Source organism: Anabrus simplex, chromosome 1 (assembly GCF_040414725.1).
Source record: "Anabrus simplex isolate iqAnaSimp1 chromosome 1, ASM4041472v1, whole genome shotgun sequence".
NCBI lineage: Eukaryota > Metazoa > Arthropoda > Insecta > Orthoptera > Tettigoniidae > Anabrus > Anabrus simplex.
The window spans coordinates 1,225,412,940-1,225,437,950 of record NC_090265.1 but is presented as its reverse complement, the minus strand read 5'-3'; the positions used below and the strand labels follow the sequence as shown (position 1 = coordinate 1,225,437,950).

Genomic DNA, 25,011 nt, shown 5'->3' with positions numbered 1-25,011 from the left:
TTGTCTTGGTCTACCTCTACTTCTCTTACCCTCCAGGAAAAGAGTCCATTATTCTCCTAGGTAACCTATCCTGCTCCATTCGCCTCACCACCCCACCACCGAAGCCGGTTTATGCGTACAGCTTCATCCAACGAGTTCATTACTAAATTAGCCTTTATCTCCTCATTCCGAATACCCTCCTGCCATTGTTCCCACCTGTTTCTACCGGCAATAATTCTTGCTACTTTCATGTCTGTTACTTCTAATTTATGAATATGATTTCCGGAGTCCACCCAGCTTTCGCTCCCGTAAAGCAAAGTTGGTCTGAAAACAGACCGATGTAAAGATAGTTTCGTCTGGGAGCTGACTTCCTTCTTACAGAATACTGTTGATCGCAACTGCGAGCTCACTGCATTAGCTTTACGACACCTTGATTCAATCTCACTTACTATATTACCATCCTGGGAGAACACACAACCTAAATACTTGAAATTATCTACCTGTTCTAGCTTTGTATCACCAATCTGACATTCAATTCTGTTGATTTTCTTACCTACTGACATCAATTTAGTCTTCAAGAGGCTCATTTTCATACCATTCTCATTGCACCTATTTTCAAGTTCCAAGATGTTAGACTGCAGGCTTTCGGCACAATCTGCCGTTAAGACCAAGTCGTCAGCATAGGCCAGACTGCTTACTACATTTCCACCTAACTGAATCCCTCCCTGCCATTTTATACCTTTCAGCAAATGATCCATGCAGAGGTGCCAACTATTACGGATTGTCCGTAATTATTACGGATTTCACCTCACACTTACGGAGTTACGGTCAAAGGGGAAATAATTACGAAAAAGCTGACATTATCACGAAAAAATAATTTTTGACGGAAACAAAAGAAAAGGAAAAATGTGGAGTCCTTTCGAGCCTTTCTCCTAAATCGACTTTATTTCAGTGCTTGTGAGTTGGCAACGTTACTTATTCGATCGTGACTTCCTTTTGCTACCCATAAGCGTTGTAAAATTAATTGTGAATGAAGGAGCTCCACTACAAATCCTTCAGTAATGTTGTATTTGCTGTGTTAAGTGTACCTGACAGTTGACAGAGAGATCTGCACTGCACTGGTATCGCTTATGGTTCAGAAAACGAAAATGTCATCACAGTTGGAAGGATGCTTCAAGAAAAACTACACTGAAAAGCAGCTGCTGCGTGAGAAACAAGCTACAAGGAATGTTTTATCATAGAACCAACAGGTTGCGTGCAAATGTTATTGTGTAATATGATATACTTTTCGATAGATTGCTAGAGGGAAGGGCAAAAGGGGTGTGTCATTATCAAGAAGGAAGGCGTATGCTTTGGACTTGACTCGAAATTTTTCTTGGGGGCGGAGGGCAATTACTGATAATCCACTTCAAAGTTGGCACCTCTGTCCATGTAAACTATGAACAGCAAAGGTGAAAGATTACAGCCTTGTCTAACCGCTGTAAGTACCCTGAACCAAGAACTCATTCTACCATCAATTCTCACTGAAGCCCAATTGTCAACATAAATGCCTTTGATTGATTTTAATAACCTACCTTCAATTCCATAGTCCCCCAGTATGGCATTCTACTTTTTCCTCGGTACCCCGTCATATGCTTTCTCTAGATCTACGAAACATAAACACAACTGCCTATTACTCTCGTAGCATTTTTCAATTACCTGGCGCATACTGAAAATCTGATTCTGACAGCCTCTCTGTGCTCTGAAACCACACTGGTTTTCATCCAACTTCCTCTCAACGACTGATCGCACCCTCCCTTCCAAGATGCCAATGAATACTTTGCCTGGTATACCAATCAATGAGATACCTCGATAGTTGTTGCAATCCTTCCTGTTCCCTTGCTTATAGGTAGGTGCAATTACTGCTTTTGTCCAATCTGAAGGTACCTTACCAAAACTCCACGCTAATTTTACTACTCTATGAAGCCATTTCATCCCTGCCTTCCCACTATACTTCACCATTTCAGGTCTAATTTCATCTATTCCTGCTGCCTTATGACAATGGAGTTTATTTACTATCCTTTCCACTTCCTCAAGCATAATTTCACCACCATCATTTTCCTCCTCCCCATGAGCTTGGCTATTTGCAACACCACCAGGATGATTTCCTTTTACATTGAGAAGATGTTCAAAATATTCCCTCCACCTCTCCAGTGATTCCCTGGGATCTATTATGAGTTCACCTGAATTACTCAAAACACTGTTCATTTCCTTTTTCCCTCCCTTCCTAAGATTCTTTATTACTGTCCAGAAAGGTTTCCCTGCTGCTTGACCTAGCCTTTCCAGGTTATTACCAAAATCTTCCCATGACTTCTTTTTGGATTCAACAACTATTTGTTTCGCTCTGTTTCTTTCATCTACGTACAAATCCCTGTCTGCCTCGGCCCTTGTTTGGAGCCATTTCTGATAAGCCTTCTTTTTACGTTTACAGGCTGCTTTCACTTCATCATTCCACCAAGATGTTCGCCTTTTCCCATCTTTACACACAGTTGTTCCTAGGCATTCCCTTGCTGTTTCTACTACAGCATCCCTGTATGCCACCCATTCACTTTCTATATCCTGAACCTGCTTACCGTCTACTGTTTGAAACTTCTCACTAATCATATCCATGTACTTCCGTCTAATTTCCTCGTCCTGGAGATGTTCTACCCTTATTCGTTTGCAGACAGATTTTACTTTCTCTACCCTAGGCCTAGAGATACTTAGTTCACTACAGATCAGGTAGTGGTCTGTATCATCGAAAAATCCGCGGAAATCTCGTACATTCCTAACAGATTTCCTGAATTCGAAGTCTGTTAAGATATAGTCTATTATGGATCTGGTACCCCTAGCCTCCCATGTGTAGCGGTCAATAGCCTTATGCCTGAAGAATATATTTGTAACAGCTAAACCCATACTAGCACAGAAGTCCAGTAAACGCTTCCCATTCCCATTAGCTTCCATATCTTCCACACATTTACCAATCACCCTTTCGTATCCTTCAGTTCTATTCCCAACTCTCGCATTGAAATCGCCCATTAGCACTATTCTATCCTTGCTGTTGACCCTGACCACGATGTCACTCAATGCTTCATAAAACTTGTCAACTTCATCCTCATCTGCACCCTCACAAGCTGCCTCTGTGGATCAGTGGTAGAGTGTCGGCCTCCGGATCCCTAGATAGCGGGTTCAAACCCGGCAGAGGTAGTCGGATTTTTGAAGGGCGGAAGAAAGTCCATTCGACACTCCATGTCGTACGATGTCGGCATGTAAAAGATCTCTGTTGGCACATTTGGTGTTTACCCGACAAAATTCATTAAATCTCAGCCATAGACGCCCAAGAGAGTATCGTTTTGCTTGATCTGCTATCTAGTGGGCCTAGAGTAAAACATATCGTCGAAATTGACGAGCAGACAGCCAGATGGCGTCAAATTGAAATGTCTGCACACGGTAGCTGAGGCCATACGATTATTATTATTATTATTGCACCCTCACATGGTGAATACACGGACACAATTCTAGTCCTAATTCCTCCGACTGACAAATCTACCCTCATCATTCGCTCATTTACCTGCCTAACAGAAACTATGTTGCGTGCAATGGTATTCCTGATAAAGAGCCCTAACCCAGACTCCGCCCTTCACTTTCTAACACCCGTCAAGTACACTTTATAATCTCCTATCTCTTCCTCGTTATCTCCCCTTACCCGAATATCACTTACTCCCAGCACATCCAGATGCATCCTCTTTGCTGACTCAGCTAGTCCTACATTCTTCCATTAGCCCCATTAATATTGATAGCTCCCCATCGAGTTCCATTTCGTTCGCCAAGTTGTTTCCAAGGAGTCCCTCGCCTGTCAAATGGGAGTGGGACTCCATTACTCCCATAGGTCAGAGGCTTGCTTATAATGTTCTGAGCTCGGTAATTTCATGAAGCAGGATGCTACCCTACTTGCACATAGTCCAAGTGAGGATCTCTCCTCAAACGGGTTATGGACCACCGGTGAATTGTATAGTCCTAGCCGCCTGAGCACAAGGAGGGCCATGACTCAGAATGTCCGAGATGCCCACTCCCATTCCATAGCAACTGGTATCCCGACTCTCAGGACCACTTACTAGGCCACTCAGCCGTTGCCCATGGTTCACGAACTAGGACGTGACGACAGTAACCCGCAAACATGAACCATATAAATATATATATTGGAAAGAAATATATAAATGCAGACAGGTGGGAGAAGGAATTACAAAACTGTTCAACAAGCTCTTCAATAGGCTTAAAATACCTGAAGAGTGGGTATATGGTATCATTTGTCCGATATACAAAAGCAATTATTGTGTTCAATTTGGGACAAATACAGTATTGCAGTGACATTTCGTAGATACCTTTGGTCTACATAACCGACAGTACCAAAGCGAACTATCTGTTAGTGTTGACCGAAATGCTTCTAAATAAATATCCCGATGAGATTCAGTAGCACTGGACAGGGGCGAATGTTAGGACCTGCAGAGCCTGCAATTCAGGCGGGCCCGGACCTATACGGTGCCCCGCAGACCCTAGCCTAATGTCACTCTGCACGGAAATGTTCAAGGCGGTTTCGTAAAATCAGTCGAAATAATTCGTTTTTACAATTTGCACGTAGAGAAATTGCTATTTGATTCCATCCATCATCAGTCATTTTAAATGTGTTGAGTGTAAGACAACACAGCTTGCCGTCTCTCACGACACCGCGACACGCCCCTCACGAGAGATCTGCAACAAATTATTTAAAAATAATTATAGTAATTAAAATTGTCCGACTCGTTGGCTGAATGGTCAGCGTACTGGCCTTCGGTTGAGAGGGTCCCGGGTTCGATTCGCTGCCGAGTCGGGGATTATAATCGCTTCTGATTAATTCTTCTGGCTCGGGGACTGGGGGTTTGTGTCCATCCCAACACTCTCCTCTTCATACTCACACAACACACTACACTACCAACCACCACAGAAGCACTCAATAGTGACTACATCCCTCCATATAGGGTTGGTGACAGGAAGGGCATCCAGCCATAAAAAGGGCCAAATCCACATGTGCGACACAGTTCGCACCCACGACCCCATACGTGTGGGAAAAGTGGTAGAAAAAGAAGAATTATAGCAATTAAAATTGATACCAAAATACTACATTCTAGTCCTAAAATGATATTTTCTTGATGTGCAATGCACCATAGATCGTATTATGCACACATTTTAATGAATATATAACTTTTGTCACACATTTATTACAAAACAGTTTATAATGCCAATAAGTCAACTCATTTTCAAACGAGATCTCTCTGCATGAAGTTAATAATAGACTAGGCTTATCAGTTTTGCGGTTTTATTTATTTCAAACTTTATTTCAATTTTATTTAATTTTTCGTATTTTTTGGTGTTGTAATGGAATAAATTATTATAACTGAGACTTCCTCATCGGCTACAAAGTATAGTTACTGAAAAGTGAAACCTATTAAAGTGGTATAAGTCCAGGATCCACCGGCTTTGTGACGTCATAGGTGACGACATTGGGAGGATGCTATTTACCTCTTTGTTTGATGAACTTGACAATATATTGTATTATTTCTACCTGCTGTAATTGTATGTTAGTTATTTATAGGCGTTACATTTTATTTGTGGAGACACGAATTTTTACGTTGGCAGGCGGGCCCGTGCGATATACGTTACGCCCCTGGCACTAGTCATTGGTATTGTTTAGAGGAAACATCAGGGCTGATTTGAGGGCAATAACAAAGAAATCAGTGACTTAATTGACCAAAAGCGAAAAGACTATAACATTTCGACGGCTTACTTCTAAAACCTCGTATCTCGCAATGCTCTTTCTACCCATTATATTCCTTAAGACTGCTCACGCCGCCCAGCCACATATTGATATGCAGCCCATCAGAACAAATTTCGTTGTGTTCATTTTCCTATGCTAATCTGTAAAGGAAATTGAACCTTAAATGCATTATACTCTAGGAGTGCGTAAATACGTGATTCAAACAACATCCCTACTATACGATATGGTAAGGTCCATTTTCCTTTACACATTAGCATAGGAAATTGAACACAATGAAAATTGTTCTGATGGACTGCATATCCCTATGTGGCCGGGAGTCGTGGCCAGCCTTAAGGAAAATAATGCGTAGGAAGAACATCGGGACATACGAGGTTTTAGAAGTAAGCCGTCGATTTGGCGAAATTATCCAAATGCACTTCTTCAGAAAAAGATATATCAAAAAGCCAAAATGGGAATTCAGAGAAGATGTAGGATACTTAAATATAAATGTTAGATAGCCAAAACATCTGAAATGATGAATTGAATCGCTTCTAACAACACCAGCGCTTCATTCAGTGCCTCTATAATTATTCATGGTACCTCTGCCAAAGATCTGAACTGTATAAAATCCAGGGTTAGTACTCAAGTTCTCAAAGATCCTGACTCGATAGCTGTGACTTGTAAAGAATATTTTTAAGACCTCATAAATAACGATTCGCATGTTGAAGTAAATGTGTTTGATTGCATCCCACAACAATCAACTTAATTTACGTGAAGATATTGGGAAGGCCATTGAAGAACTGAAGAATGGTAAGGCATCCGGACCATATGGAATTCCAGACAAAATCTTAATGGAAGGAGATCCTATATTACTAGAATTAACACATGTCTTTTTACTAAAATTTGGTACACGGGAATAATCGCTGCTGAACTACGGTTGCTTTCAACATCACCATCTTTTAAGAAAGGTGACAAAACACAGTGTGGAAATTATCGAGGTATATGTTTGCTCTCTGTTACAGCGAAAATTATCTCTAGAGTATTTTCCTTTCACTGAAATATATCTACCAGAAAGGCAGTGAGTATTTAAACCCAAACGAGGCACAACGGATATGATCTTCAGCTCAGGACAAATGCAAAAGGAATTTGGAGAGCAAAATCAACCCTTGTATATGGCTTGTGGGCCTTGTTAATGACTTTGAATATGTTAATCCAGAAGCTGTTTGGAAATCCCTAGCTCTGATTTGATGTGCAAACAAATTCATTCAGATACTGAAACTGCTGCATGATGGCATGTTGCTACTATTCTTTCCACTAATGATCCTGGAGAGCTTTCCACACCACAACTGGTGTCAAGGATTGATGTGTAATTGTCCCAAAGTTATTTTAAGTATTTGTGGGATCTATACTCCACCACGTAAATGAGTAACTGCCATCGGATGTAGAACTTGCGTACAGAACTGACGGAAATCCGTTTAATAACAGCGACTGGAACCTAAGTCCAAAATGTCCTCAGTTCAGTTGTAAAGCTTCAATATCCAGATGACAATGTCTCAGCTAACTCATAAAAGGATCTGAAAACTAGCCTAAATGTATTTTACCAAACATATAAAAGTATTGGTCTAGAAATAAATATTGCTAAGACACAGATCCTTTACCAGCCTGTCCCAAATTCTAATATGAATACTCAAAGTATCACGATCAACGATCAGACTTTGCAGAATATAAATCACTTTCCTTATCTTGGTAGCAACCTTTCAATATGTGCAAACATTGATGCAGAAAGCCAGTAACGTTTAAGATGCTCTAACGCCGATTTTCGCCAGCTCCAAATTAGATTTTGATAATCATAATTTAAGTGTTAGAACAATGTTGTGTGTCTAAAATGCTGTTATAATTCTAAAACTTACCTACGATTGCGAGACTTGGAGTAATTCTAAAAGTCACCTAAAATGCCTGGAAAAATAACATCAACGATGTTTGCGGAGGATTTTGAAAAGTGAATTTCAATCTAATCGAACGAACGTCGGTATCCATGAGGAATCTAACACTATAAGCATGCAGGCAAATATAATGAGGAATCAAATACGCTGATCTGGACATATCGTTTACATGCCAGAAACACGCATCCCAAAACAAATCATACATTCCCAACTAAATAATGGTCTGCGCGATCATGGAGGGCAGTTAAAACGATTTAAGGATGTTTTAAAATGTAATCTACCGAGCTCGATAGCTGCAGTCGCTTAAGTGCGGCCAGTATCCAGTAATCGGGAGATAGTGGGTTCGAGCCCCACTGTCGGCAGCCCTGAAGATGGTTTTCCGTGGTTTCCCATTTTCACACCAGGCAAATGCCGGGGCTGTACCTTAATTAAGGCTACGGCCGCTTCCTTCCACTTCCTAGGCCTTTCCTCTCCCATCGTCGCCATAAGACAGATCTGTGTCGGTGCGACGTAAAACAAAGTAGCAAAAAAAATGTTATCTGAAGAAGTGTCAAATTGAGGCTGTCAACTGTAAAACTATAGCCAATGTCAAGAAAAAATGGCACCAAGTCGTATATTTTGGAGTTGACAGTTTTGAACAAGATAGAAGAAGGTTAGAGGCGGAATCGTGGTAAAGAAAGAGCATGGGTGGAAAATGGTGCTCTTTTACGATCCTCTGCTGCTACAACTAGTTTGTGTTATCACTGTAATCGAATAGCCTATCTGGGTCTGAAATTGGATTAATCAACCATTTGAGAAGACACGTTTGATTTTCAAGAAGACATATTTACATTTCACATTTTTGAGTTTTCACAATCTTTATAGCACTGATATCACATTTGTATAGAAGTTTGACGTCCTGCTGTGTAACATTTATTTTAAAGTCTCTACTCTCAAATTAATTTTGAACAGACACTCTGGTTAACACTAAATATCTGTATGACAAGTTATTTTTAACCACATAGACTGAACAAATAAGAAATATTTATGTGTATGTCTAATTGAAATTCTCTATTTATTTCAGAAGTCTTCTAACATCTTGACTTAGAGGAAGAACTATGGGTGTATTGTTCGACAGAATAGTTGAAACGTATAAATATTTTAATTACGATCTACAGGGTAAGTAAAACCTAATATAGTTAATTTAGGCCTAATTTTATTTCTTATTCCCTTCAGGTTTTCGAATATTCTGAACCAGCGACTAAATATTGTTCTAAAAACCGCCATGTTTACAAGTAGACGTATAATGTCGCAAGTCATATCCAAGTATAAGAGGTAACACTGATGATTCCTGCAGTAACCATCAGGGAGCAAACATGAAAAAAAAATTCTGTTAATCGTTACGATTAAAGGAAATTTAAATTCCACACACTTTACAAAATGCTTTTGCTACAAATAGGTGGAAAACAATTACGGCAGTGATCATGAAATGTGGTCTTCAGAGACATGTTTTGAAGACCCACAAGCGGAGTAAGATGCCGAAACAAATCCCTTTACATTCAACCACTTCGTTTAGTTTAGAGGAATTACCATCAGTGGACATGTTCTGCTGTTCAGAGCTGTTCGAAGATTGTTTTTGTGATGTTTAGAAGTAGCTCTACATTATGTTTCACGACAATAAATAAATACACGTAAACGTAAAGGCGGTAAAAGCGATCTCGGTTCGCCTGGAAGGACGTGGGTTCGAATCCCCGTCAGGAAGTCGAAAAATTTAAGAAACCAAAACCAAAAATGAGTACCAGGTTAATTCCTGGGGGCAAAGGCGGCCGGGCGTAGAGCTAACTACTCCACCCCATCACGTGCCGAGGTTACGAAAGGTGGAAGCCTTTACCTTCCACCCATCCAAGGGCCTTCATGGCCTGTACGGAGATGACTTTGCTTTTAGAGTACAACAAGAGGATAAATATTTTATATATTTGGTGCATTTCGCAAATACCTCTACTATTTAGGCCTACAATATATTGTTCTGGGTGATTTCCGACAAAGGAGAAGTGTTACAAAAATGTTGAAACTTCTGGTCTGGGAAGACTGGGGAGTGAGGGGACGATATTCTCGACTATGTGGTATGATTCGAGCTGTCAGTGGAGATATGGCGTGGACTGATAGTCTATTTGTAGATGAATAAGCGTCAACGGATCTTTTCAAAGCAGGAAAGATTATAATATGAAAATAAAGTTGGAATTCAATGGGACAAATTGGGGCAAATATTCATATACTGAACGAAGAGTACGGAGCTCGATAGCTGCAGTCGCGTAAGTGCGACCAGTATCCAGTATTCGGGAGATAGTGGGTCCGAACCGCACTGTCGGCAGCCCTGAAGATGATTTTCCGTGGTTTCCCATTTTCACACCAGACAAATGCTGGGGATGAACCTTATTAGGGCCACGGCGCCTCCTTCCCACTTCTAGCCCTTTCCTGTCCCATCGTCACCATAAGACCATAAGACTCCTAGACTACTGTGTAGCTACCGGCTGATATACTTGAACCTCGGAAGTGAATTTGCAGACATTTGACATTGTGAAAGCATTCTTTCCATGTTGTGTGACAATCGAGTATCCCTTTCTTGGTCAGTTTCATTGTTGCGTTTTAAACGCACCTATATTCGCTTTCCGTCTCGGCATAACGGGTTATCATGGATTTTGTATAGATAACGAAAATTTACTGGATATCTGTTAATTATTGTATCGTAACGTGTTCAACGAACGGTGACCGAAGCCATTAATAGCTGGTGCGCTGGCTCGGAATCTACTCTTTTATTATTCATTTACATTTGCATATATAAGAATGGAGATTGCACGGAAAATGAAATGACAATATCTCCAAAAGTATATATGAAAATTAAATTAAATCTACATTAGTTTATATTTATTCGTGTCAGTTGCACAATATAGGTTACAGATGCATAATTTATTACAAAATTAAAATATAATGACAATATTTGTGTTAAATTATGCAGTTATTTACAAAATTGCCCAGAATTTGACCACTTTAACAGCATTGATACTGGCCTGTGCTACATCCAGTTCTGTGCATTTAACAAGGCATAGAAAGCAATTAATAAGGTGCCTTGTCGTTTGTACCACGCCGCATTCACATAGGGTCTAATCCACCTTAGGAGGCCACATTTATTCATATTGTCCTTGGATCTTTCCAACGCCTGCTCTTAATCTGGTCAGTGCCTTCCATGTAGTTCAGGTTTCTTCATGACCATGGGGAAGCTTTCTCTCCAATTTCAAGCGTTCTGGATGAAAAGGGATCTTCTGTTTCCAGAGTAGAAGTCTGGTTCTCTTTGCATCTCCACTAGTGGGAGATGAGGAGAGCATGACACTGTCCCTGGACTTCAATCGAGTTGGTGGTAGTTTGTGTCCATGTAGGGGGTAGGCTGAGCTGGTAGAAGCCCTTAACCTCTAAAAATGTGCAGCTACTTCGCGTCTGATCTCAGGAAGGGCTATTCCTGCAAGGGAGAACAGTTTATCTGTTGGTGCTGGTTTCAGGCATCCTGTAATATGTCTGCATGTTTCATTCAGGGCGACATCGATCTTTTCGGCATGTGTAGATTTATACCAAACGGGACTAGCATATTCACCTGATGAGTAACAAAGTTGTCTTACCTATGAGGATGGGCACACCACTTTGAACCTGACACGTTACGGAGCAGGGGGTTACGAGAGGAGACCTTTGCCTTGATGTTTAAACAGTGATCCCTGTAAGTTAGAGAACTATCCAAAGTAACAACCGTGTATTTCGGTGTGTAATTATATTCAAGAACTTCGTAGTTCCATTTCACTTGCAGAATTCTTGAAGCTTGTTTGCTCTTCAGGTGGAAAGCACGTACTTGAGTGTTTGATGGGTTTGGTTTGAGATTATTGTTTTCATAATAGTAAGACAAAATATCCAATGCTGTAAGTGAGACTGTTTTCTGCTCTTTCAAAGCATTCACTCTGAGAAGCCAATTCTAGATCATCAGCGTATAGGAAGCTTTTAGTATGAAGTGGATGTGGCTGATCGTTGGTATGTATATTGAAAAGGAAGGGAGCTAGCACACTTCCGTGAGGAAGACCATTCTTTTGCCTTCTCCATCGACTTCGTTGACTCCGAAAGTCAACAAAGAATAGTCGATTATGTAAAAGGGCAGCAACAATTCTGGTAAGCTTGAAAGCCTTTGTAAGGCTCTACAGTTTTTGTAACATGATTTGATGTTGCACGGTGTCATAGGCACAAGAAAGGTCTACAAACGCTACGCATGTGATTTCTCGGGGTTGAAAACCATATTCTATATACTGTATTAGGTTTACTACTTGTGTAGTGCACTTCATGGCTGGCTTAAAACCAGCTTGCTCTGGGATAAACAAAGGCTCCACAAAAAATGAGTGCAAATTATTGCAATTGGACTAGACAAAAGAGCAACTGAATGGGTTGCTATATTTCTAGAAAATAGATCTCAGAGAATTAGAATAGGCGAAGCTTTATCTGACCCTGTAATAATTAAGAAGGGAATTCCTCAAGGCAGTATTATTGGGCCTTTATATTTCCTTATATATATAAATGATATGAGTAAACAAGTGGAATCAGAGGTAAGGCTTTTTGCGGATGATGTTATTCTGTATAGAGTAATAAATTACAAGACTGTGAACAACTGCAACGTGACCTCGATAATGTTGTGAGATGGACAGCAGGCAATGGTATGTTGATAAACGGGGTTAAAAGTCAGGTTGTGAGTTTCACAAATAGGAAAAGTCCTTTCAGTTTTAATTACTGCGTTGATGGGGTGAAAGTTCCTTTTGGGGATCATTGTAAGTACTTAGGTGTTAATATAAGGAAAGATTTTCATTGGGGTAATCACATAAATAGGATTGTAAATAAAGGGCACAGATCTCTGCACATGGTTAGAGGGTGTTTAGAGGTTGTAGTAAGGATGTAAAGGAGAGGCCATATAAGTCTCTGGTAAGACCCCAACTAGAGTATGGTTCCAGTGTATGGGAGCCACACCATGATTACTTGATTCAAGAACTGGAAAAAATCCAAAGAAAAGCAGCTCGATTTGTTCTGGGTGATTTCCAACAAAACAGTAGCAATACAAAAATGTTGCAAAGTTTGAGCTGGAAAGAACTGGGAGAAAGAAGAAGAGCTGCTCAACTAAGTGGTAAGTTCCGATCTGTCAGCGGAGAGATGGCGTGGGATGACATTAGTAGACGAATAAGTTTGAGTGACGTATTTAAAAGTAGGAAAGATCACATTATGATGTTAAAGTTGGAATTCAAGAGGACAAATTGGGGCAAATATTCGTTTATAGGAAGGGGAGTTAGGGATTTGAATAACTTACCAAGGGAGATGTTCAATAAATTTCCAAATTCTTTGAAATCATTTAAGAAAAGGCTAGGAATACAATAGACAGGGAATCTGCCACATGTGCGACTGTCCTAAATGCAGATCAGAATTGATTGATTGATTGATTGATTGATTGATTGATTGATTGATTGATTGATTGATTGATTGATTGATTGATTGATTGATTGATTGATTGATTGATTGATTGATTGATTGATTGATTGATTGATTGATTGATTGATTGATTGATTGATTGATTGATTGATTGATTGATTGATTGATTGATTGATTGATTGATTGATTGATTGATTGATTGATTGATTGATTGATTGATTGTGCAAGACGGTTAAGAAGCATCCTTTCAAACATCTTGTAAAAGTGACACAAAAGGGAGATCTGTTGAAAGTTCTTTGGGTCACTAATGTCCATTTCGGCTTTAAGGATAGCAACTACTCTGGACTTCCTCCAGATTTTTGGAATATGACAGAGCTCTAAGCAGTTATAAAGTTGAAGTATCCATTCGTAGGTAGCATTTCCAAAATGTTTAATTTGCTCTATAAGAATGCCGTCTAGACCAGGTGCTTTTCTATTCTTGCACATCTTGATAGTATTTTCCAGCTCTCCAACAACAAAAGGTTGGGATAATTCACAGGATTCATCTTCAATATTTCTTAGAAACTTCATTGGTCTAGCTCTGCGTTTAACTTTGCCGTTCAAGAAGAGCTGATGGGTGATTTCATTATGGGGAACATTATGATGAGCAGATGCCTTGGGGGGGGGGGTCATTGTTCAAACGTTTTGGTAGTCTCCATGCTCTCATGCTGCTCTGCGACATATTCAATTCTTCCCAACGTCCCCTATTCAATTTACCAACAGTCTTTATCAGTTTATTGCCAGCCTGTATTGTTTCTTCACTAAAAGGATCCGCTTCAAAAAGGGAAATGCAGTTATCCAGATATTTTTCTGCTCAAGGATCTAAACCTTGTATCTACTGTGTTTAGCAACCACATCCACATGGGATTGACTTGCGTGAACATTTCTTGATAGCATCAGTGAACTTATCATATGATTCTGGACTGGGATCAATGTCCACGGTCGTTTAATCTCGACTTTTGGTGAAGTTATCCCAGTCAGCTTTCTGAAAATTGTACCTTCTTCGACAAGGTATTATTTGAGGTCGAACCGCTGAGAACACTTGATACTTAATTGGTCTTTGCTGAGTATGAGGAATAGGTTCACAGACTTCAATTACACATTGATGGGATATGGTATTAGTAACAAATATGAGATCAGAATTGTATCCGCGTTTCCATCTGCCACAACTGAAGGAGGGTGGATGCTTGCTGTCATGAATTAAAGACAATTGATTCATTTCAGCCCAATTTCTAACAGCTATTCCATCTTCGGCTTCATCTCTATACCCACAAATGGAACTATGGCTATTGAAGTCACCCATAACAAAATGGATCATACTTCCTTGAAGATTAACGGACTGGGAGAAGTGAAATGGAACATTTGATGGTTTATAAACTGACGTTATCAAACAGCTTGATAATTCTGTTGATATCAGTTCCATATGATCACCTTCAGAAACGGAGGTTGATAGTATGTTGAGTTCAGGCCTTGCAAAGATGGCACTGCCGTATTCTCCATGTGGTCTCTCGGCGACAAGTCGCATTCCTGGTACTTTTTCTCGGTTTTGTGTACTGCTTCTGTGAGTTTCCTGAACACAAAGAACGTCACATATATGAGTGTGTCATATTTTCTATAATATGACCTCTTTATTCGATGGCATGCCCTCTATGTTGACTGACAGGATTATTAGTTACTTGAGGGTATGAACAACTTATTTTCGATAAGGATTACATAATTTATTTAAAAATTGTTTTTAAATTTGACGTTTCTTATGCAAACTGTAATATAAAAACAGTTATAGTGGGTTACGTTTTTTTGCCTATTTGCTTTACGTCGCACCAACACAGATATGTCTTACGGCGATGATGGGATAGGAAAGGCCGAGGAATTGGAAGGAAGCGGCCGTGGCCTTAATTAAGGTCCAGCCCCGGCATTTGCCTGGTGTGAAAATGGGAAACCACGGAAAACCATCTTCAGGGCTGCCGACAGTGGGGCTCGAACCCACTATCTCCCGATTACTGGACATTGGCCGCACTTAAGCTCCAACTATCGAGCTCGGTGGGTTATGTTTTAAAGACAGATATATTCCCGGACGATTTTTAAAAACCTGTTAAGCTGAACAATTCCTATCCTCATAGTATAGATGTATGTTTAATGGTTTAGACAGCGTAAGCTAAAAAGGTTAACGGACGACCGGTTTTTCTTGGACTGGTTTCCCTTAAATCGGTACAGTTACATAAAAACAATTATAGAGGGCTATGTATTAAAGAATCGTACATATGCTGCCGCAGAGTTTGTTGTAGAACCTTTTATTGTGAACAATTCCTACCCTCAGAGTATAGATGTATCTTTAAAGGTTTAGCCAGCTAAAAAAGGCATACAAGTGCTTCGACTTGCTTCACTGAAATCGAACTGTTCGGCTTCCTTTGGTGATAGATGAATGTTTTTGCATATAAACCTTTGTCAAGAAAGGTTTAATAGATTGGCGAAAACAGCATCAAAGTCCATACGGTGTTTCATGAGATTAGCCGTCACAGACAGACAGACAGACAGACAGACAGACAGACAGACAGACAGACAGACAGACAGACAGACAGACAGACAGACAGACAGACAGACAGACTTTCAGGGCTTTATTTTATACTAAACAGGCTAAAACTATCCATATAAAAATAATATAGTCTGTATACTCGTACAATGAAGTACTGACTTACTAACCACTGGGCGAGTTGGCCGTGCGGTGAGGAGCGAGCGACTATGAGCTTGCATCCGGGAGATAGTGGGTTCGAATCCCACTGTCGGCAGCCCTGAAGATGGTTTTCCGCGGTTTCCCATTTTCACATCGGGCAAATGCTGGGGCTGTACCATAATTAAGGCCACGGCCGCTTCCTTCCAACTTCTAGGCATTTCCTATCCCATCGTCGGCGTAAAACCTATCTGTATCGGTGCGACGTAAAGCCACTAGAAAAAATGTACTAACCAAGCACATCTCTCTAGATAGCCATGACGTTTACAGCAATGTTATCTGTTTATTCTTCATCCCGCAAGCTGGTTGGAATCTCGAATAGTACCCTGGGTATGCAACTATAATTATTTGAAAAAGACAGTAGCAGGGCAGAAGTAAAAAAAAATATGCTTTCGCGAAATTACAAAGATTTTGTGTTTTGTTTTCCCTCTAAATTATGATAGAACCTTGTTTGAAAAGCATGTCCATAATCTCATATTATCAATTCTTAGCATTTGACAACAATTGGACAGCATTTGGATGAAAGAGAATGTTATATATCTATTTCGATGAATCAATGTCAATTTCCCTCTGAGGAAATTAATTTGAATACATTTTTTCAGATAATATAGGGAAACATTTAAAACACCCCTTGTAATTTCTTGGAAGTATTTGTATTTTTCTTCTTCCCAGCTTACTCCTATCTTCTGGAAATGAATATAGGTGAATGTCGAAAGTTTCCATATATAGGATACTGCAGGAAATATTATCTTCTCTACGAAGTCCACAGGACATAAGTAAATAAATCTAAATATAAACAAATAAATTCATAAATGAATTAAATAATCAATTTAATACCATAATATGACCATCAATCAACTCAGAATACGTTTCTTTTAATAAGTTACAAGATACGTTATATAAAGGGAGAGAATGGTTATGTAATTCGGATATACAGGATTATCCATCGTCCTCAAGCAAGTGTTTTGTTTGCAATGTAATCAGTTGATACTTTACTAAATCTAATAATAGACATTCTATGTTTACAGATCCCCGGGCAGCAGAACTGTTCTACGTCAACACGCCATGGTTCTGGTTATCCCTCGATATTTGCTACATCTTCTTCGTACGGTATTGTGGGCCGAAGTTCATGAAAGACAGGCAACCTTATAAGCTGGAAGGAATTATGAGGATATACAACATCTTTCAAGTAGTAGCCAATGCCTACGTATTTTACCAGGTTAATTTTACTACTATATTAAAAGAAATCTAGTGTATACTTTAACCTCCTGAGGCCTGGTGTCGTTTGAAAAGGACACTGTTTAAAAATGAAATATCCCGTAAAATAAATGTTTTAAAAATAAAATAAATAAAAATTGTCCTTTTGTTGGTGTTCCATTTTTTATTATTATTATTCTTTTTTTGAATTCACTTACTTTGGTGTGATACGCTTCTTACTTCACTGTCTCCCACCAAGACACCGTTAAAGAAGTATACACTTTTATGACGTTTGACCAAAAGAGAAATGTTCTGGGCCTCAGGACGTTGATCCTTCAGTTATGGAGGCATGAACAGTTTAATTTTGACTCATGTTAAACATTTTTGCATCAACTATTGTACTATATCTCGTTCAGTAACGAGAGTAGAAGAATGTTGACAAGTATTTCGCACTGATTAGTGCAGGGATGGGCAGCCTCTGGGGGAAGAGAAGTTGACAACATTCATTCACTCCACTTATGTAGGACGTTACTGCATTTGTTTACATCAAGACGACGAAGTCTTTTACTGCCTTATCCTGCGTCTAGATAAAACTGATGATGACAGGGCACTGTACTGAACATATCTGAAGCACTCTGGTAGGACTCAACATGAACATTGAATTGTGTATAGAATTTAAACACGTGTTATTAACTTATTCCCATTAAAATCATTAAGGCATTCCTAGCTATTTAAGTGTTGTAGATTGCTATCTATACCTACATTAGGAAGAAAGATGTTCGTATATAGACGTAAAGTTGGCATAAGATGAGAGTCTGTTTTATACGTACACGTGCATCATTCTTAAACTCGTTCCATATTTTTAACCGTTCACAGACGTTAGCCTAGGCAAAATCAGTCTTAATCGTCGTTGCAAGAATAGCGTAACATTGGAAGATGTTATAGACATGATAGTGTACAGGCTTTTGATCTTATGCCGTGTCAAGAAAATAAGGTGAAATTCTTAACGTTTCGCAGAGAACTGTGCTCTGCGTCCTCAGAAGAAATCTCGACTGTCCACGGGAAAGGCTTCTCAAACCATGACAACTTAGAATTTGGACGTTATAATAGAAGTGGAAATGGTACGTTCATTCGCCACCAGATGGCCCCCTGGACGTGGCACAACGCTAGAGTTCGAAGCGGAAGCTGACCGAACAAGCGGTTCACATAACGTGTTTGCGTAACATATGACAGGTATAAGACATAGACATAAGCCTGGAATGAAACATCTGACGACGAGGAACGTACGAATTTGGAAAACACCGAGACGAAATAACAATAGTGAAGGGACAGGGAAGGGAACTACCTCCATAAATTCTTAATGGCTGGCAACCAGGTATTACACCGGCTATCAATTAAGTCATTCTCACCGCTTGTGGAATCGCTACAGTAAAACAGGCCAGTTCACAAGGAGCGTAGAACAATGTCGTGGACGCATGACAACCCCACGGGATGACCGATATCTGACCGTCTGTGCGTTGCGGTATCGTTCAGCAACTGCCAGAGAACTGCAACAAGACCTCAGGAGGGTCACTGGAGTCACGGTGTCTGACTAGACAGTAAGGAACAGGTTAAGAGAAGTGTCCTTACGAGCCAGAGGTCCTATTCGAGTGCCCCGTGTAACGCAGCAATATCGCGCGGATCGCCATCTGCTTGCCCATACCCACGTGAACTGGCAACTTCGCCAATGGAGATCTGTGTTTTTCACAGACGAGTCCTTATTTCCCCTGACACAGTGTGATGGACGTCAACGTGTACGGAGACGCCATGGTGAGCAGTACATGCCAAATGTAGTCCATGAAGACGACCGACTCGGACATGCTTCTGTGATGGTGTGGGGTGGCATCAGTATTGATGGTCGTACGGGTCTTGTCGTCGTCCGTGGTAATCTCACCGCTGCGGGGAACATCGTGTAGATATTGCTACAGCATGTGTTGGTTGCTGCACACGGCATTGGTCCTGAATTCGCACTCATGCACGACAATGCCAGGGCTCATGTAGCCCGCATCACCAGAGCTGTCTTGCAACAACTGGACATTCAAGAGATGGAATGGCCAGCAGTGAGTCCCGACCTTAAACCCATCGAGTATGTGTGGGATAGGATTGACAGAAGTGTTCGTGAGCGTCCTGTTCCACCACAATCTCTCCAAGACCTCGAACAGCCTCTCATTCAAGAATGGGACCTGATACCTCAATGTGACCTCCGTCGACTTATACAGAGCATACAACGTAGGTGACAAGCTGTGATAAAGGCTTGTGGAGGACATACACCATACTGAAGCTCTCCAACTGTGATAAAAAACTACCCTGGAAAAGTGTTATCCCTTTGTTTTCGGTTCTATTTGGGCACTTCCGTCTGTGTTCTGAAAATGAACGCGAAGCCTTCCATGTTCTTTTGTATACTTCAACGGTAAAGAATAAGTATTTAATTGGTAATATACCTGGGTGTGAGGTATTATCTGGTGGAGCATGACATACGTCAAAATCATGTTCTCTTAATTGTTTTGAACTGTGTATTTAGGATGGAGTTTTCACACAAAATGTATTTTACCACCCAGATCACTCAGAACCACTATCAGTTTCCATTTCACACACAACTCATTTTACAGGTTTATGTCACTTTCTAGGGCAATAAATTGTGTCACTCCTAATTTTCTGGTTTTAAGAACAACTGTTATAATTTAAGAACTTCCCCAAAGATAGGAGAACCGCTCTCTTTGCAGGCGATACATCAGGTTTACACACTTCCACAAGATTAAGTTGTGAGTTATCCAGGTACTTGCAAGCTTCAGTCATGAATTAGAATGGCCGATACACAGCATGTCTCTGACTCTGTCACAATACCGCGATTATTATAATACAAGCGAAAAAAAATCTGTGCGTTATTGAAAATGTATAGCCTTTAGCACGGGATGACTGATGAAACATATAATCAAGAGCCAACGACTATTTTTATCAAATTTCCGGCCAGTCTTAAAAGACTTTGGTTGTTGCCTACACTATTTCATCAAATTTAGATACTGATCAGTAACTTCAACCCTTTCCAGCAAAGAGCCATACATCCCGAAGTTTCTGTCGCACTGGTTGTACAAGTGAACTCTTATGGGAAAAATATGCCACACCCAAACATGTGGAAAGCCAAGCACTGAACGTTTACAACTACAGAATTTTTATACTGGCATTTACGTGAGTCAGAAAAGAAACCAAAGGAACGAGCACACCGAATGAGGATCCTTTTTAGCTTCAGATTCCAGGAAACAATAAAAATAACTTGTTCCGTCCTCAACCTCATTTACGAAATCTGCAACACAGCAAGTAAGAATTTTCTGCACACTGGGTTCCCCACAGCTCCTGGTTTTACACTGTATCTCCAAAAATACCCCCTATTTGTTTCCGGAGGAATTTTTGTAATGTACGCCATTAAAAGTGTTTGCTGGGAATTGTATCGCCAACATCCAAAAACGGATTTTTTTTGGCTAGTTGCTTTACGTCGCGCCGACACAGATAGGTCTTACGGCGACGATGGGATAGGAAAGGCCTGGGAAGTGGAAGGAAGCGGCTGTGGCCTTAATTAAGGTACATCCCCGGTATTTGCCTGGTGGGAAAATGGGAAACCAAGGAAAACCATCTTCAGGGCTGCCGACAGTGGGACTCGAACCAACTATCTCCCGATTACTGGATACTGACCTCACTTAAGCGACTGCAGCTATCGAGCTCGGTAAATGGAATGTATAGCTCTTCATTTTGTTCCTCTGTGTTCACATTTTCAGAACATCTGAAATTAGTGAAACAAATTGAACATTTTTACGAATGATCTTACTATTTACAATTTCCTATACTATATTTTGGGATCCACGTGTTTAGTTTAGATTAAAGCTGCATACACTTTTTTTTCTTCACAACATGAGGTTACAAGCTTGAACTTCTTAACCTAAACATGTTTCCCTGATTGAGACATGTAAGCTCTCCCACTGTTGCGATTTCGCTTAGCAACATTTCTTTGGCACAAATAAGAACATTTGCTACGCTTTCTACCCTTATTTTTAGTTATAGTAGATTAGACATTTTGCTGAACACTGGCGTGCCCAGCGTGGCGGCAAAGAGTGAGTTAGGCGGACGAAGCATTCCATGCAAGAGGAGCGTTGCACACGGTAAATGTGTATAGCATCTGCCATCTAGGAGCATGATAGGGAAATAAGTTTTAGTTCATAGCTGCTCTAGGTTTCAGGGTTTACAAACTGCACATTTGAAAGGAAACCTTAAGGCAATGTGAATCAACAGCTACAAATAAACACGAGCGAGCAAATTTAACACAAAAATTCATTAAAATGAGGCATTATACACATGAAGAAAACACTAATTATGCGTGTGTCGTAAGCACTTTACGACGTGTGGACACACGGTGATTATTCAAGCTTACTTTATTGAGTAAATTTGTATCCTACATACGCGTCACATCACGTCAGATCCTAACCGCTGCATGTCTACACACTTGGGAATCCATATGTTTGTACTTTCTAACCATAATTCATTGGGATTATTTAATTACACTATCAAAGGAAAGAATCTTGTAATAAAAGTCATATTTCATGCCTAAACTGGTGGATTCAGATCATGAATATAATATGCAAACTCACAAATCATAGGAAACACCTAAACGAAAATTTAAACACTATTTACACACTTGTGAATATCAACACACGTCGCACGTCTCAACGAAGCCATCTTTTCTATTTTCAGAATGAGCAGGATCTCGTGAATTCGACCAAATCTGACCATAAATCGTCTAGATATATTTCAACACTGGCACCATCATATAATTCGCAGATATAACAATCATGACACAAGCATTCTAAACTGCAATATCCTGGATCTGCAAACCCTGTCAACGTTGTTATCTGAACATGGCAACACATTCCAGATACCAATCATTTCACTTGGAAAATAGCACAGACCGCTACATGCAAGCGTCACATAATTTCAGAATAATGTCACCTCAGCATGTTAGGAATCATTTACTAAGACACTCCGGAAAGCATGGACAATATTCATGGGAACAGATGATATTAACAACAATAACACAGGCCTAGATTTCGTTATTCAAGACACTCCGTGTCAGCAAAACATCTATATCTCACAATACGTCAGAACAATTCTACGATGAAATAACTTAATGATCAAGGGAGACTTAATACTCGTACATACATTCTTAGCCAAATTTAACACAATATTACACCAGCCTAATCACTGCTAGGCCCTAGTACGGCGCTGGACAACATTAACAGATTGGATATTAGACAATTGCTCCTAATTACTGCCAAGGCTGTCAAAATCCATCATAATTCACAAAACCCATATCCACTCGCCTCTCTCGGAAGACTGATAATTAATCCAATGGTGCTATAATTCACCCACACAGTCAGCTTAACACTTTTCATAAATTCGACATTTATCTAATCAAATCCTTCCTACCAAAATAACATTAATTAATGTATGATACTTCAGATAACATTCGCTTTACAAAAAATTGACAACACAAGTTTACTAAACGTTAAAACGATCCAACCTTGCACATGTAAAAAACCAATAATTTATATACAAATTTTAAGATCAATAAATTTAGAGTGAAATCAAAATCAACGTTCTCTCTCATGATATTTCCAACTCGTTACAAATAGCATTATTAAAATGTTACTATGAAGACGCATGTAAAATTTCACCACACGAGTCCTGTATCAAACCAGACTGTATGGCACTAGAGCCCTGTCAAACCTTAACCTACAAAGCGACTGTTGATCAGCCCGAATGCCTGAAAATTATGAGGTTATACGTGGTCAACATAAAGAATGCTCTCAGGCGTTTCTACACCGGGGCCTCTATCTTAGGTCTTCTCACGTAGGCTGATTGAATCTGGAACCAGCCTTCATAAAATGGTAAAAAAACCTCACCCCGGGCCTTCGGGTAGGAGGCCGGTATGCTACCCCCTACGCAGCAAAGCGTTGGAAGAAAAGATATAAATATAAACCTACTGCACTAGTTCGTACGCGAAGAAAGGATGCACGGGCAAACGTAGAAGTAGAAAACGTATTAGGCAGAATATGTAGCTTCATAGATAATAACGTAGACAATTTATCGTTACTAAAGATAAAAAATCTATTAATTAATATACATGGTGTGAAGCTGCTCTAACAGAAAAGTTCTGAGGCATAGAATATATGGAACTACACCAAAGAGGATTTTGATGGGTTCAGAACTCAGATGAAGTTGAAACCGAAGTTTTCAGAAACGCCAGACGAAAATTTGAAGGAGACAAATTAAGGGATATTTCAAAAATACTTCAAGAAGAACAACACAAGAAACTTCTACAAGACCTTCAAATCAAAATTTAGAAAAAAATTCTCCACCCACTATCTGTTTCAAGAACGATTTCGTTAATTTGATTCTGAACAACAAACAAAATTATGAACATTTGGCCAAATACTTTAAAGTATTACTGAACGGTGAACCTCCAAAGAAAGAGATGTCCTTCCAAGAACACCAATGAAACCTTTTCGACTCAGCCCCACCAGGCAAAGAGGAAATAAAAGAAATCACTAAGGACCTCAAAAATAACAAAACATCCGGTAAAGATTCAATCATGGCGTAAGTTCGAAAATATTCAGGGGGTAAATTATTAGATCAGTTCGTCAGACTCTTCCAAAATATTTAGGAAATGATACAGATGAATGGAAGTATGCTATCATTCTACCATTACATAAAAAGGGAGAAAAAACTAATTTTAACAACTATAGAGGTATATTACTCCTGTCAGTCGCATACAAGGTATTGTCCAAAGCGCCCCAGAATAGAATAGAGAATCACATAGATCAAGAGTTGAGGAAATACCAGGCAGTATTCAGGAAAGGACGGTCCTGTGCGGAGCAGATATTTACCATCAAGGCTTTGATCAAAACTAAAATTTTAGCAGCAAACAAGGAGGTAATTATGACATTTGTAGATTTCAAAAAGGCATATGACTGTGTCGAAAGGGACACATTAATAAAAGTGCTGAAAGCATTTCGAATTGATGAAAAAACAACTAATATAATACAGCAGAGATTAGCAAACACCCGGTCACAAGTAAAATTCTTTGGAGAGCTATCGGAAACGTTTGAAATCAAGACAGGTGTAAGGCAAGGAGATGGCCTCTCCTCAGTCCTTTTCAACTGCGTCCTGGAGAAGATGATAAGGGAATTGCGAAAAGAAATGAATCAGCAAATTATTTCGAATGGAATCAAGATAGGACAGAAAAAGGCTGGACTTACATTTGGATATCTTGCATTTGCAGACGACTTAATGTTTTTCGCTGAAAATCTAGAGACTTCCACTACACAGATAGATGTTTCGCAAGAAACAGCAGAAAAGTCAGGACTGCAAATATCCTTTGAGAAAACTAACTACATGTACATAGATCCCAAATAACCAACATGGATAATGCATATCAAGTATGGTGACATAAAAAGGGTCCACAGACTCAAATATCTAGGGGAAATTCTGACTCCCGACAACCAACGAGAAGCAAGCTATCGAAGAAAGAGGGAAGAAAATGGAGATTGTATTCAGACTATGCCAGGAAACTTGTACGTACAAATCCCTCTCCTATCAAGCCAAACTCAGATACTACTGTACAATACCGTGGTGAAACATGAATGCCTCTGTGCAGCAGGGAAAATTGCCAGAAATGTAATTACCGAAATAGAAAGAGCGTAAATTTCTGAGGAAAATTCTGGGACCCAAGAAAGCAACAGGAAATTAGT

The 25,011-nt window shown here is 39.8% G+C and overlaps 1 protein-coding gene across 1 annotated transcript in view; it reads left to right on the top strand.

Annotated features, from left to right (window-relative positions):
• The window catches only part of LOC136877733 (very long chain fatty acid elongase 7), a 192,445-nt gene that overhangs the window by 33,264 nt on the left and 134,170 nt on the right, over positions 1–25,011 (top strand). The window contains exons 2-3 of the mRNA XM_067151946.2: positions 8,795–8,889; positions 17,008–17,198. Coding sequence (XP_067008047.2) covers positions 8,829–8,889; positions 17,008–17,198 — 252 coding nt within the window. The 5' untranslated portion in view covers positions 8,795–8,828. The remainder of the gene's footprint in view (positions 1–8,794; positions 8,890–17,007; positions 17,199–25,011) is intronic.